General features: G+C 49.5%; 1 protein-coding gene across 10 annotated transcripts in view; it reads left to right on the forward strand.

The window, feature by feature from the left end:
• The window catches only part of HDAC4 (histone deacetylase 4), a 176,731-nt gene that overhangs the window by 157,521 nt on the left and 3,678 nt on the right, over positions 1-15,532 (forward strand). For all 10 annotated transcript variants that reach the window (XM_048308840.1, XM_048308841.1, XM_048308833.1 and 7 more), the window contains 5 exons: positions 222-341; positions 2,097-2,194; positions 9,193-9,311; positions 10,895-11,028; positions 14,547-14,631. In XM_048308840.1, the coding sequence (XP_048164797.1) occupies positions 222-341; positions 2,097-2,194; positions 9,193-9,311; positions 10,895-11,028; positions 14,547-14,631 (556 nt within the window). The remainder of the gene's footprint in view (positions 1-221; positions 342-2,096; positions 2,195-9,192; positions 9,312-10,894; positions 11,029-14,546; positions 14,632-15,532) is intronic.

Raw genomic sequence — 15,532 nt, forward strand, 5'->3', positions numbered from 1 at the left:
CAGTTTGGCAGACACTTAGGACTGTGTTCATAAACAAGGAGTGTAACCTGAAGCCGGGTGTGCAAAGCGGGTTATTCCCATTCCCCAGAAACTGCTTCAGCCGGGTTGGAGAAAACCAAGCACAACAGCAAGGAAAACCCCTCCAAATCCCAAACTGCTGCCTTTAATCCATGTTTTACTGAGGGATTAACCTCCCTCCTGTGATCCTCCCGTCCCTGCAGGATGTCCACCACGGGAATGGTACTCAGCAGGCCTTCTACAACGATCCCAATGTTCTTTATATCTCACTACATCGCTACGACGACGGCAACTTCTTCCCAGGCAGCGGTGCTCCCGACGAGGTGAGCACATGGGTCCCAGAATCCTGGGGAACCCCTGCCAGACTTGGAGAGAGCTCTTCCCACCTCATAGGGGTCCTCTGGGTTTGTGTGTTGCCATCCAAGGCCGCGCCACGTCCGTGTGATCCAACAGCCGCGGGCACTGTGTCCCGGCCAGAGCTGGCAGGACAGCTTGGCTAACGAGCAGCAAATGAGTCACTGCAATTAAGCTCTCCAGCCCTTGTGGGACAACCTGTTCCAGCTGTCCCAGCACTCCGTGTCCCGTTCAGGATTTCCCCTCCCTCGGCAGAAGTTGTTTCTTAGATGCAGAAGGAACAGATTGTCCATGGCTGCACCGCCCGCAGTCGGTTTTTCTGGCACAGCCATGGAGCCTGTCCACCCCCCCTTCTCCACCTCCCCTTCTCCACCTCCCCTTCTCCACCTCCCCTTCTCCACCTCCCCTTCTTTCTCCTGGCCCTGCCCAGGCATCATTCACCACCACCACCCGGCTGCACCTCCACCCCAGGTTTGTGGGATTTGAGGACCGGTCATGGATGCTGCTGGAGCAAATCCACCTTTCCTGGTGGTGTCCTCAGAGCCTACAGCAGGAGGGCTGGGCCACTGAAGCCGGGAGCTGAGCTCTGGATGGATGCATCCTTCCTCTCCCTCTGGGCTGGCAGGAAATGTGGTCCTTCAGAGTGATTTAGCAAAGGGAAATTTTATGGAATACACAGAGTGCTCTGAGACACTCCAGGTGACACCTGAGAACTTCTTCCCCTGTCAATTTTGCATTTTCTGTTTGAGAAAACCTCAGTGTTTCCATTTCAACCTCTAAAGAAACTTAAATGTGACGTGGTGCCACTCCATCATTGTTGTAGTGAAGGAACAGCCCTTTGTATCAGCCTTAATTCCTGCTTTTTAGTAATCTGGTTTACTAAAAGAGTAAGATGTGTTTTTAGATGTGTTGTTTTAGACCAAATAAAAGAAAGGATACAAAATAAGTTTGATTTGAGCCAACAGTGAATAAATAACCCACTGTGGACAGATGAACACCCACTCCTGTGCTTTCCTAGCAAAAATATTTGCACCAGTACAAGGAATAATTTCCAATGAAAGCCATGCAGTTTTATCCAGCTGTGCAACACATTCATTTTCACTTCTTAATTCTCTATTTTCATATGCAAAGACCTTCTTGGCAAAAAAACAAAAAAAAAAAATCGCTGGAAACTTCTGGTTTATTTTTCAGTTTTCCCTCCCTCTCAGGTGGTTGCAGGCAGGGCAGATGGGGACATTTGCAGTACAAGCAAGGAGAGGGATATATTTACATCTCCCACCCACGTGTCCCTCAAGCAGCCAAAATCCCTTCTCTGTGAATTCTATTTTCCTCCAGCAGAGGGGGAGCTCACTCTGATTAAAATATGCTTTTTCCCTCAGTTGCAACTGTAGTGAAATATAAGATGTGCCCCTGAATCAAGCTGAAAATGAATTATGGAAAGGTATTACATGCAGCACTCCGCTGCAAAAATATCAAGAGGGTCCAGTTGATGATGGGGGTTTTTTTTGGGTGAGCAGCAGTCAAACACCACTGGTCCTCAGCTCCCATAAAGCTCTGAGCGTGGAGGAGCTTTGTTCTCCCTCTTGTTTCGGGGACCAGGGAAAAATCGACCTCATTACCACCTCACTACTGAATCCAAATCCAAATTCAACTGGGGGAACATCAAGACAGCAAAGATGTGTTGCCAGAATTTGCTCATTAAGAGTCCCATTTCCCTTTTCCAGGTGGGCACAGGAGCAGGAGTTGGTTTCAATGTGAACATGGCATTTACTGGTGGCCTGGATCCGCCCATGGGAGACACGGAATATTTAACTGCTTTCAGGTACTATTGAATTTCCCCTCTCACAAATGTATTTTTCACCTCAGCTGGGTTTCTTTCTCCTCATGCCATCCTCCTTAATTTGGCTTTTGGTAAGCTTTAGATTTTAGTATTATTCACCCAAGAGAGGCCCTGGCACAGGGTGCCCAGAGCAGCTGGGGCTGCCCCTGGATCCCTGGCAGTGCCCAAGGCCAGGCTGGACATTGGGGCTTGGAGCAGCCTGGGACAGTGGGAGGTGTCCCTGCCCCTGGCAGGGGGTGGGATGGGATGGGATGGGCTTTAAGCCTCCTTCCAGCCCAAAGCATTCCATGACTTTTCTTAGACACTGTCCTGTCCCATTGTCTGCCTCCCCTGTGCCATGGCTCCAGCTGGCCTCTCCTTTAACAACCTGAGGTGCTTTTCTGTCCTCACACCAGGTTCAGTGCACCTCTGGTGCCCTAAATTCAGGCAGACACACACTTGCCAGAACATGGGGTGTGAATTTCTGGAATATCCCCTTCATGGAACAGCCCTAAATCCGGGAGCACTATTTCCTGCTCTTCCCTGTTACATCGCGTTACACTGAGCAGAAAGAGCCTTTCCTCCCTCTTCGTTCTGCCATTAAAAAGCCCTCACACGATTCAAAATGCCATCAAATCACTGCCATTTGTGTCACTGCTGGCCCAGGAAGGCAGCACTTTGCTCCAGAGTGGAGCCTGGCTGTCCCAGCAGCCGCCAGGATGGATCTCTCCAACAGCCGGAGCGCCCGGAGCTGGGGGAAGCAGGGACATTTATTAAATACTGAGTTTCCAGCTCCTGGGAAAGGCACAGGGCTGCACGGTGAGGCCTTTGCCAGCCATTCCTGGGGTCTGCTTGCCTGGACACTGCAGCTATTTGGGTCACAGCCCTTATTTTGGGGAGTTTTTGGGAAGCTGAGGGATGCTCCTCCCGGAGCCTGCCCCATGTGCACACCTTCAGTTTAACCATAAGTTAAACGAGAAGCTTTTTTTTCATCCCATGCCAAGTTTGGCCATGATAATACATTATCAAGTGACCTTTTTAAATCTTAACCAGCTCCTTTGAAAAACAATTTCCCCACCCCCCCCCACCCCCCGAATCTTTCTATTGATTTTAATGTAAAATAACTCTTTGAAGTTTGCAATTTATGGTCCCCCGAGAGTTAGAAAGTGAAGGGAATGGGTCATATATCCTATTTTTTCCCCCCTTCTTTTCTTGCTTTAGCCCCTTGAGACAATACATGCCTTCAAGGCAGCACCTTGTTATTCCACCCCGTCGAATGCCACGTTGCATTTGCTGGGGATCAAACCGAAGATGAAGAAAAGATAAGAAAATTGGCCATAATGAACTCCAGAAGCAGGAGGCATTTTCACCATGAACTTGGAAACTCGCAGTGGAGAACTGAGCTTTAATTCAAACCAGTCCGAATGCCAAACTGTGAGGCTTTGAAGTCTGGAGAGGAATCAGTGGAAATCCTTTGAGCTAGGCAAAGATACTGATAGACTTTTTCTTTTTTTTTTTTTTTTTTTTTTTAAGCCTTAACTCTTCACACACCCGCCTGTTTTAAGGGAGAAAAGTCCTTTTTCTGTGTAAAAGGAGCAGATTTAAATAAGCAACGTGCTCCTCGATTTTTGTTGTTGCATTTCAGGATGAGCCAGTGTGTGGATTTGAGAAATGAAAATAACTGGGATAATTTCCTTCTAAAGGAGAGAAATGAGGGAATAAATAAATCCCAGTGAAACCACTCATCCCCACGCTGAAAACCTGTCTCGGTGTGGGTTTGCTCCATCCAAAAACCAGAAGGGAACTCACATCAGTGCTTTTCATCCTGTCTCCAGATACTACCTCCCCAGTCTTGCAGGCCAGTGTTGGGGTGCCCAGGCTCTCCTGACCTCTGGATGGTCCATGATACCAGCGAGATGTATCAGAAGTGAGAGCAAGAGTTAAAAATGTGCCTTTCCCCACACTTTGTCCCTCATTACCTTCCTGACCTGGGGCTGAAATCACTGGCTGCCCTGGCTCCAGGGCTTTGGGGAGTTTTCTGGGAGCCTGGAGCTCCTGCACCCTGTGCTAGCAGCGGCTGTGTCGGGTCAGCTCCACATCCCAGCTCAGGCGAGCGGGTGCGGATCCCGTGCCTGAGCTCACCCCCCGAGCGTGTGGGCAATCCCAGATTTCCCAGCTCCACCAGAAATGTGTTCAGTGTAATGGGAAGAATGCAGGGCACGTCGTTCCCAAAGTCCTGAACTCCGCAGAACGTTCCTGGTGTCTCCGCTGTTGTTCCGTCGTTACAGAAACAAACACTGTAAAATTCGGAGGGGTTTTTTTGGACCACGATGTGTCCTTCCCTAGTGTTTTACACGAGCAGAAATCCCATTTGCCTCTCTCAGTCCTCCTGCTCCGGGTGCAAACCCGGCTAAGAGACCTGCAGGAAAAACGGGAAGGCTCCGCTGGTTCCTTGTTACACAGGAACAGCAATTAGTGAAATTAAAATGTTTTACCCACAGGAGTTTCCCTCCGAATTTACTGCAAGGAAGTTTTCCTGATGATTCCAGCAGTTGTGTGGTGTCTGAGAAATTTTTCCCCTGTCCCGAGGTCTCCTCTACAGCCAGAATTCCACGTGCAGCTCGATGCCACGCTCGTTTTTATTGAAAACACCTCAACCAGAAGGAGAAGCCGGGGCTGTGCTTCCCCCTCCTCCTGCCGCTTTCAAAAAAGTTCAGGAACCAGTTTTGAGGGGATTTGGATTTTTTCCCTCGATCCATAAACCATTTCAGGAGCGGGGAGGAGGAGGAGGAGGGGGAAGAGATGATGATGTTTTGCCTGGAATGGTTGTTGCTGTATTTTCAATTTCATGCTCTCCCCATGCCGATTTCATCCCCAAATTCCTAATCCCTTCTGACACGGTAAATGACCATGGAGAAGCAAAGACCAGAATTTTCGGGAAGCTGGTTAGCCTGAAGAGCAGTGAACAACATTTTTAGTTTCTATATATAAAATATATAATGTGTATGAAACCATATATACATAACACATATAGAAATATATACCTGATAGATACAAAATGTAAAATAAATCAGTATGTATAAACATATGCATAATATAAATATATCCACTTAACATACATAAATACATGCATAGCATATATAAAAATACATACAAAACATAGACATGGCCAAGAGTGGGGAAAATGTCTCTGAAAAAGTGCTCAGCCTTTTAAGTTTCACCAATTTACTCGCTGCAATTGAGCATTTAAAGCCCAAAATAATCCTCTGTAGGATTGTTTCATGTGCCTGCGGTTTATTAGGCATTTAATTGGGGAATTGGCTAATGCCAGGCTAAAAATTGTTCATTCAGCCTTCTGGAAAATAGATCTAAAATTGCATTTATTTTTTTTTCCTCTCTCCCAAGCGATTGCAGAACACAATGGGGAGGTTTTGCTGGTTGCAGCCATCAGTTTGCTCTTGTGTAGAGCTGTTCAGCTCAGCTGTAACCAGGCAAATAAAAGGATTCAATTTGTTTTAAGCACGCAAAACAAGCCTCTGAAATTTGGGAAATTTCAGTTTCCTTGGTTTTTTTTTTAAAAACTGTGCATGGATTGAATGAACATTCAGTGTCAGGAATATTCATCCTTCAGTGAATGACTTTACAGCCACCTCAGCCATTCCTTAAAAGACCCAGTTCCAGGCAGAGCTGCTTATCTCCTGGGTAATAACTTGAATTTCTGGCTTTTTTATAGTCTCATCAGCAGGGCAAAGCCACGGGGTTGTTTGCAGTTTAATCCTCGTTTCCTCTGGAGGGTTTGGCTTTACTGGGATGGATCTGAGCGACGGGGCTGGCTTTATCTGTGGACAAGGGAAAATTAAAAAGCAGAAAGCTGGATGAGATGTGTCCAAAATGTTGTCCACAGATGGAATCTCGGAAACACACCGGATTTCTGTCCTTTTTTTTTTTTTAACAATTAAAAAGGCAAAATGAGGGAGTGCTGGCTTTGATCCTTCTGGCTCAAGTTTTACATCCATGGAGAGCATCAAACAGAGCTGGGGCTGTGGCTTTGGAATGCCGGTGTTACTGGATTTAGGAGCAGGGCAGAAGCAGGAGCAGCCCTCGAGAGGTTGGGTGGGAGCCATGGGGAAAAGAAAAGTATTCAAGTCCGGGCTGGGATTTGGGATTTGTTTGGGTGGTCAAGGTCCCGAAAGCCTCACGGACACAGGCTGGGCCTCTTGGAGAGGGAGCCAGGGGATGTGGAACTCCTTCCTTAAACCTCTGAGGGAGCTGACAGCCACACCCAGCACATACAGCACTGCTTGTCACTGCTCCCAGCTGGAGATTGGTGCTGGAGTCACCAGTGGTGGCTGTGGGGTCACCCTGGCCTGCACAGGGAAACTCTGGACGTCCTCACAGCAGCTCCTCCTGACTCCTGTCAAGGAGCGACGGATTTACCTGTGGCCAGCAGCTGCTGCTTTTTCTCTCCTCAAACTCCCCCTGACAGCGTTCGGGGTTAGCCCTGGGGCCGTGTGGCTGGGCAGCAGGAGGCCACCTCTGAGCCACTGTCACCCACAGCCACCTCCGGCCGAGGCTCACCAGCTGCCCCGCTCCTCAGGAGCCTCTGTGCTTGGCATCACTGGACACCCCTGCCAGGAGCTGGAACCAGATGCTCTTCAGGGTCCTTCCCAACCACTCTGTGCTTCCATGAGCTGTTCCATGGCCGAGAATCCCTACGGATCCCTGATCCCATGGGTTGCTCAGTGCTGATGGACCATGCCCACATGACACTGAACCGTGCCACAAATCAAGTCCTGCCGGATGGGAGAGAATTTTCTGAAAGTCCTTGCAAGGAGTTTCAAAGATAAACAGAGACTTTTCCTGGAGTTTCAGTGCTTCCAGATAGTTGTTTATTAAGTCTTATCAGAGGAACAGAGCCACTAGCGTGACCCAGGTACAGCATAGAGCACAGAAAGCAGGAGTGAAGCCTCTCTATCAAGATTTACACACCCTTTTAAAGATATTTTAACCAATAGTTACTAAAAACGTGCATTATTTTCACTTTCCTACCAATTGTTCAGTAACACGGGCAGGAACTGCGGAGTTCTCTATCCAATCAATCCAAACTACTTTTACTGCAGAATGTGGAGTAGTAGAAGAAGGAGAAGAAGGTTTAGAGAACAGCAACAATCCTCCATTTTGATCTTTTTTACTCTTACCTATTTACTACAAAGAGAAGCCCAAAACCTCTAAATTTTTCACCCTGTGACAATCTTACTCTGGGTTCCTACACCCACACCTTGGGGGTGCAGGTTTGGTGATGCCACACTTCCATTGAGATCCTAGCAGCTCCCATGGCATCATAACTTGGGGAGGGGAGGAAATAAATCTGATGATTTGGGCAGTTTTCCTTGGGTTACGAATGAAAGAGCTCGGCAGCACTTCAAAGCTCAGGGAAAATAAACCCTCGGCCGCTGCACTTGCTCTGGAATTGCTGCTTCAGGTCTTGCTGAGGGAGGTGGTTTCTCCTAAAAATGCCTGTGGGTTCCACCAAACTGTAAAGTCACCAGCCAGAACTGTGCCCTTTTGTCTTCCTGACGGAATCATCCCCCAGGGACAACATGGAGAGGGCAGTCACGTCGTTAGAGGAGAGAATTCAGATTCCTTGTTGGGATTTTGTGTGGATTAAGGGAAAATCAGATCCCTTTTTTCTCGCAGAGCTTTCTGCGTCTGCGCGCGGAGACCAGCAGCAGGGAGGCTCTGGGGTTGCTGTGGCAAACAGTTGGGGAAATAATAACACTGGGAGGTGTGAGGGGGTTTGTTTTTGGTGTCTGGGTGCCTGTCCCTGCTCCGTGGTGGCAGTGGAACGTCGGGGATGGGTTTGCTCAGTGCCTGGCAGGGGTTAATGCCCCGTTAAAAATAAACTCTGCGGAGGGCGGTGGCACGAGCTCAGCGGGATGTCACAAGCTGCTGACTCTGGCAGATGCCTCGTGGCTGTTTAATATCCTTGTGGCAAAAACTGGGAGCTTTTATGAGCGCCCCGAGAGCACTTGAGCTGTCTCAGCACGGAACAGGTCCCCCTGGGCTCTGTTTTTAGAGCATCACATAAAGACTCGACTCAATAAAGGGAGGTTCTCGTGTGTGCAAAGATATTTACAGGTCTGTGCTTTGGGATGTGGGTAAAATAACCTCAGTTCCTGCTGCAGAAAGTTATCCTGGCTGGGGGCTGTTCCTAGGATGGGGAAGTGGGAAAATTAGAGGTCAGGTTGCCCTGGGGATACGTCCAGCATTCAGTAGGTGCAGCTGCAATGGAAAAAAGCTGATTTGGGAAGTGCGTCTTGACGTGGGGAATGGGGTGTTTGCAAATGGCGGAGTTCGGAGAGAGAGAAACCAGAGGGCAAAAAGGTCTTTCAGTGAGCAACCAGAGGAACAGACCCCTTGTTTCACTTAAATGCAACTTTAACAATCAACAGCATACAGATGCTGAGCAATTCATCCATTTTTCGGTGTCAGAGGAGGAGGACCTGGCATTGGGAGAGGTGGATTTGTGTGGGATATTTGCATTTAAAGCTGTTTTGCCCCATGGGACACTCCCAGCCTTTCACTGTGGGAAATGAGAAGTGCAGCAAGGGAGAAACGAATCACTTTGCAAACCTAAAGGAGATGTTTTGAAGGGGGGGCATGGAGATAATGCCTTGGAGTGCGGTTTCCCAGGTGGTTTTGCAGCCTGTGCCAGCTGCCCTCTTATTTTACCCATATTCCCATGTATATAAAGCAGGATTTGATCCCAAATGGGAAACACAAGGTGTGACAGCTCATTTCCCTGCTCCAAACACGAGGGTGTTGGTGGAGGAAATCACAGAGAGTGCGAGTGAGGAGTTCTTCCAGCCAGGCTCTCACCTTGTGGGGAAATAGATGGGCTTTGCTGCCATGGAATAAGGGTTTGGTGAGAGGGTTTAAACGTCCCTGCCTGTGTTCAGGAGGCGCCCTAACGTGTGTGCCGTGGATATTCTGTGTTGCAGGACAGTAGTGATGCCCATTGCCAACGAGTTTGCCCCCGATGTTGTGCTGGTGTCATCCGGTTTTGATGCTGTGGAAGGGCACCCCACACCTCTCGGAGGATATAATCTGTCAGCAAAATGTAAGTGGGGGCTTTGCTGCTGCTGCTGCTGTCCTCAGGATTAAAGGACGGCATTCCCAGATTTCACTTTCCATGGCATTTCACTTTCCTATTTCAGATTTTCATTTCAATGGCAAAGCTTCCGTCCTTTTCCTTTGAATTCTCATGGCATTTATCTCTTCATAATGCATATTCTGGCCTGGCTGAAGCCTTAATAACTTTTCTTTTTTTGAAGCGTTGCTTATTTCAACTTTGAAATATTCAATATGGAATATTGTGTAATTTATTTGTAGCCACACATCTGCTGAATTAGAGAGTTCTACTGGCTTTAATATAAAATTGCAGAAAAAGGCAATACCAGCTGTAAACACTCTCATTGCTACCAAAAGTCCATTTCTTCCTCCAGGATGCCTTATTAAAATTTTGAGCTGAATATTTTTGCTCTCCACCTTTGAATTAATTACAGAGACCCACAAAAATCTCCTTTTTGCTTTGGGTCTGGGATGTTTTTGGGAGATGCACTGAAATCACCCTCCCCCCCACCAAGGTTATGTGGAGTTTACCTGGCTCTGTTTCATTCAAATTCATCCAGAGGACAGTTTTTCTTGCAAAAAAAGGTTTTATTACTATTTTTTAAGAGTTTGCTCCAGCCAGGAAAGTTGTTCTCTACAGTGAACTTTAAAACCTCGTAAGGGAGCTGAACCTATAAACTTTATATAAGAATAAAGCGCAGTAGATTTACAAGAGACAAGTTCCTTGAGATATCCAGAAACACTTGGGAAAGGGAAGGTCTTGTTTACCTGCTGGTTGAATTTGCTATGCTCTGCTTCTCTCACAAAACCACTTGTGGGATCAGCAGTGCGTGTTTCTCTCTGCCTGTTAATTTGTTAATTTGCCGACTCGCAAAGGGGTTCGCTCCAAAGCGGGGAGCGGGGATGGAGGGTAGAAATTCCCTGGCTTTTCCTTGGTTGGCTCTTCTTTTATTTTTTATTTAATTCTTCCTAGAGGGGGGAAGGTTGCTTTGAGGACACGTTTTTTAAATCCTGCCCGCTCGGTTCTGTTTTGTTTAAAGGGGGCAGAAATGTATTGTGTGTCATCTGATCAAAGTGCCGGGTGCCCCTGGAATTTTTATAGCGTATTATAGCCGGGAAGAGCCATCTGCTGAGAACGAGATGTCAAACCTAAATCTCTCTGGGGCACTGCACTGCTGCTCTCCCAACCCAAACTGTGCCGACTGCCCTTCCTCCCCCGCCGCAGCTCCCAAAGCAGCGCAGAAATCCGCCCCTTTCCCTGCTTCCAAAGGGAACCTTGGCTGCTGGGTTTAATTTGGGGTGCCGAGGGAGGGGTGGCAAGGGGAGGATGGTGGTGCTCTCACTGGGGAGAGCACCCCACAGCTCCATCTCAGGGCAGCCACGGCTGGAGTCGAGCGGCGAGCGCGTCGAAGCCCAACCTGGCTCGTGTTATGCGCTGAGCCCTTTCAAATCCCCGGTGGGTTTTTAATATGATGTAATTCCTCTCCCTAATTCTTTGATCCTTCGCCAGGAGCCCGATTCCAGCCACCACCTTTGCCCTTCTCCTGCATTTCCTCTGTTCCCTCGTTGCAGGCTTCGGGTACCTGACGAAGCAGCTGATGGGCCTGGCCGGGGGCCGCGTCGTGCTGGCCCTCGAGGGTGGCCACGACCTCACTGCCATCTGTGACGCCTCGGAGGCTTGTGTGTCTGCCCTGCTGGGAAACGAGGTACAGGCACCCCCAAAACCTCCTCCCCCCTGGGGTTTGGGCGTCTCATCCTCCCGTCTGCCAGGGTTCTGTCATTGTTTTGTGTCCTTCGGACACGTGGTGCTTTAAAGAGTGTTTGTTTTGTGCTTAAAAACCACCTGTGCTTTGCAGTCCCTGCGATGAGTGAAACAGCTAGGAATGGTTTTTTTGGGTTTGTTCTTGCTCCAAGTAATTTGCTTTGTGCTCTTTGAAAAACAAGCCTTTTAATTAATTTCTGAACTCGTTGTGCAAGCCTTCCCTTCTCTTTGCTCCCCTCTCTCGTCCTACAGCCCATGCCTGCTGCATGGGGCAGCTTGCTTGGCATGGTTTGCAGTTGGATTTTTTTCCCTGCAGTTACATTTTCTGTTTTCTGCACGTTGCTGTGTGGGAAAAGCTTCGGCTGTGTCAGAGGAATTGGCCAGAAAGGTTAGGGGGGGTGGTTGCAAGATGAGAGCAAGACAGAGAAGTACAGCAAGATTTTGGGTTCTGGAGAGCTCAGGGTATTTTCCTACAGAGAAAACTTTGGATACTCCATCTTTTCCGCCTTTTCCCCCCACTTTTAGTGTCAGTGGGATGAAAGATGCTACGTCTACACATCTTTGAAATCCTTGCAGGGATGGTGACTCCACCACTGCCCTGAGCAGCCTGATTCAATGCCTGAGCACACTTCCAGTGCAGGAGTTTTCCCTAATATCCAACCTAAACCTCCTCTGGTGCAACTTGAAACCACGTTTGTGGGTACGGTTAGTTTGGGCCAAGGTGCAGCACCAGAGAAGCTGGGTCTGTCTCCAGTGGGAGCTGGTTTCTGGGGAGGGTTGTAGTTCAGTGACCACCAGGTGTCTGGGAAGATGGAGAGGGAGCTCGGATCTGCGTGGACGTGTGGAGCAGTTTGACTTCCAGCCTGTTGGAGAAGTGCTCTGAAAGGGGAGGCCGGAGTAGCCAGGCCAAGAGAGAAACCAGCTGGGATTCATCAGAAGCATCTGCTTCCATCATCCAGCATCCCAGCTCCCCGTGTCCAGGGAGCATCCTGCTCCTTGTGCTTGGCCAGGCAGCTCTCCTAAGGCTCTGGGCACGGGGAATGGCTCCAGCCTGCACTCAGCCCTCGGGAGGCAGCATGGAGACAGGGGGGTTCCAGTGGTGGGGCACTGGCACAGGTTTCATAGAGAATCTGTGGCTGCCCCTGGATCCCTGGAAGTGTCCGAGGCCAGTTTGGATGAGATTTGGTTCAACCCAGGGTAGTGGAAAGTGTCCTTGCCCATGGCAGGGGGTGGGACTGGATGAGCTCTAAGGTCCCTTCCAACCCAAACCATGCTGGGATTCTGTGAGGTGTTTATTGCAGCAGCCATCTGCTTTAAGCTGTCACCACAGACAATTCCTCTGGCTCCATCCACTTCTGGGTGCAGGACGCACTTTGAAAGGGAAGCAGTGGGAATTACACCTGGAGGATGTCATTCCTCCTGCTCAACGTGCTCCTAGGTAAATAAGTGCTTGATCCAAGCCATGGATGTGTTTGGGAGTGTGAGGGTGTGGGGAGAGCTCAACACTCAGGGTACCTTGGGTGTTGTGAGCTGCCCGAGTGGTTTCATTGAGCAGAGGGAATATTGATACTTAAAGGTAAAACCCACTGATTATTTCAATCACAGCTACAAGGCACTTTAGGACACCTGAACCCAGACCTGTTCTCACTTGTCCTAGGTGGGCTGTGCAGATAGGATTTGATTCCCTGGCTTACCCACACATCAGAAAGCAGGAAGCACTCGTTTTATCCAGGTCTTTCCTCGAACCTTTTGAAGGCAGGGAAGTCGGGGGGCACGGCCGCAGCTCTGTGCCGCGGCCCTTTGATGCGGTTTGATGTACGGCGTGCCGGAGGATCCCGCCTGCACACACATGGACAGGCAGCTGCGGCCAGGGCGGCCTGCAGGGAGCTGGGCTGGCTCGGGAGCCGCCCGGAGCTGCACCGGGGCTGGTAGGAAATGAGGGGAACGGTGCCAGTCCCCCGAGCGTCGGCGCAGATCAAACCTCGCACGAGCGCAGGAGCCGCCTCCTTTCCTTTCCGACTGCCGGGAAATTGCCCCAGAGCTGGGCTGTGCAGCCGGTGGCTGCGCTGGGGAGGGGCTCAGGGCTGCCTGCACTGCTGTGGTGGCAGAACGGTGCAAAGCTCACGGGGCTTCAGTGGAAATCAGAGCTGGGTTTGGTGCAGGGAGAGACGCTCCTCTGCAGTCTGAGAGAGTTTGGGTTGTCCAGCCTGGAGAAGGCTCCAGGGAGAAGTCATCCAGTGCCCAAAGGGGCTTCAAGAGAGCTGGACAGGAACTTTGGACAAGGTCCTGAAGGGACAGGAAAAGGGGGAATGGTTTTAATCCATTTTAACCACAGAGGGCAGCATCAGGTGGGATACTGGGCAGGAATTGTTCCCTGGGGGGGTGGGCAGGCCCTGGCACAGGGTGCCCAGAGCAGCTGGGGCTGCCCCTGGATCCCGGGCAGTGTCCCAGGCCAGGTTGGACAGGGCTTGGAGCAACCTGGGATAGTGGAAAGTGTCCCTGCCATGGCAGGGGTGGAATGGGATCTAAGATCCCTTCCAACCCCCAGCATTCCATGACTCCATGATTCTGAGGCCTGCTGATGGCAGTCCAGACCAGTAAGCCACCATTCCTCTCCCATTACCCTGCAGAGCTGCTCAGTCCATCGTGGGCATCACCAGCCTCTGCCCTTCAAACAAGAAGGGAATAACAACCAGGTGCCTCATGCCCAGAGGGTTTTGCTCCCTTTTCCGCAGGCTGAGGCTGTTTGGGAGTGTTGTTTCAGGAGGAGGAGTGTGCTCTGGAATCAGGAACGTGCTTTGTCTCAGTGTCGACCAAGAGGCCTTGGAAAGCTTTTGCTTAAAGGCTCATCCAGGAATTGCTTTTGCCTTCACTTAATGTCATGCAGAAACCAGTTTGGAGCAGAACTATTTTTAGAGCGGAGAATTAATAAGAAGTGCAATCCATAATTACTAAATCTGGAATGCAGCATCCCGTGAAGTACCTATGGAATGGCTACCATGTGCTCATAAGAGCAGTCTTGGCTGCAGCTTCTCTTGGCTTTGAGCAGAAGTTAAACTTTGCCATAGATATTTTTAACTATTGAACTCTGGCTGTTCTTTGCTGGGGAACATCCCTGGTTGGGCCTTGAGTGCTGTTTTCAGCACAGTTAACAGCAGTGGACATCTCTTGTTCTGGACAGCCCACCTTGGAGGTTTGGGATGAATTCATTCACTCGTGGAGAACCTGGGAGGGCAGAGGTGTCTCCTCTTCTTGGCTTTTTCTAAAGGAAATCAAATAAATCCTAGAACATCCCTCCAGCAGTGCTGTCAGGCCTTTCCCTGGGATGGCACAGGCACGTTCCCACTGCAAAACTGACCCGTGGAAGATGGAATGGGATGAGCTTTAATGTCCCTTCCCACCCAAACCATTCTGGGATTCAATGGTAACATTTCTCTGGTGTTCCTCTCTCTCTCCCCCCAGCTTGACCCTCTTCCAGAGAAGGTTTTCCAGCAGAGAGCAAATGCTAACGCGGTGCATTCCATGGAGAAAGTCATCGAGATCCACAGTGAGTGCAGCCCCACCGACCCAGCTGGTTCCCTGGGGGGCACCCCGTGGGCTTCTCCATCGCTCTGCCAGCTCCATGTTCCCGTTCCCTGGCAGTCACTGCACCCTGAACTGGGTTTGTGCAGCCACAAACTGGTGTTGCTGGGGATGGAGCCATGCCCAGCAAGGCTTTAGTCCTTGAGGGGGAATTACAGAATGAGAGCACGGCTTAGGTTGGGAAAGACCTTCAGGATGGTCCAGTCCAACTGTTAACCCAACACTGATTAAAGCTCTCCAATCTCTGCTAAGGACAGACCGTGCTGTCATTAGAGGGTGTATTCTTTCTTCAAAAGCAATTACGTATCTCTGAATAACGCCAGTCTCATTGGGTGTTGTGGCACCCATTAATTAAGAGTAGATAGGCATGGAAGTGAAACAGGCTCTCAGGCACAGGCTGGGATTCTTGGCACGTCCTGAGCAGGGCCAGGAGCTGGACTCGATGATCCCTTTAGGTCCCTTCCAAGGATATTCTATGAACATTGCTGGAAGTTGTTGATATTTTAGGTTTATTTAGCCAAGAAAGTTAAAATCATTGTATCGAAACTTCTTTAGGAAATTCTTTCCTCTGGAGCCTTCCCTGTGGTCTTCCCCAAGCAAAAGGGTGTCAAACTGCTGACATAAAAAATACATTGGAGGTTGAAGCTTGGAGGTGATCTTGGAGGTCTTTTCCAACCTTAATGCTTCTAAATACACCTTGGACTTCTTTAGTCTTCGGTGATTTGCTCACTGAAAGCACGTGGCAGGATCCACGTGATCAGTAGCTGGATCCAGATCTGGACTGCATCCTTCCCTGTCCCACAGTTTTGGTAGAGAGACACTTCCAGGCACATTTGTCCTTAGGTCTGGAAGTTTCTGAGGGATTC

The sequence above is a fragment of the Corvus hawaiiensis genome, chromosome 7, assembly GCF_020740725.1.
Source record: "Corvus hawaiiensis isolate bCorHaw1 chromosome 7, bCorHaw1.pri.cur, whole genome shotgun sequence".
Taxonomy (NCBI): domain Eukaryota; kingdom Metazoa; phylum Chordata; class Aves; order Passeriformes; family Corvidae; genus Corvus; species Corvus hawaiiensis.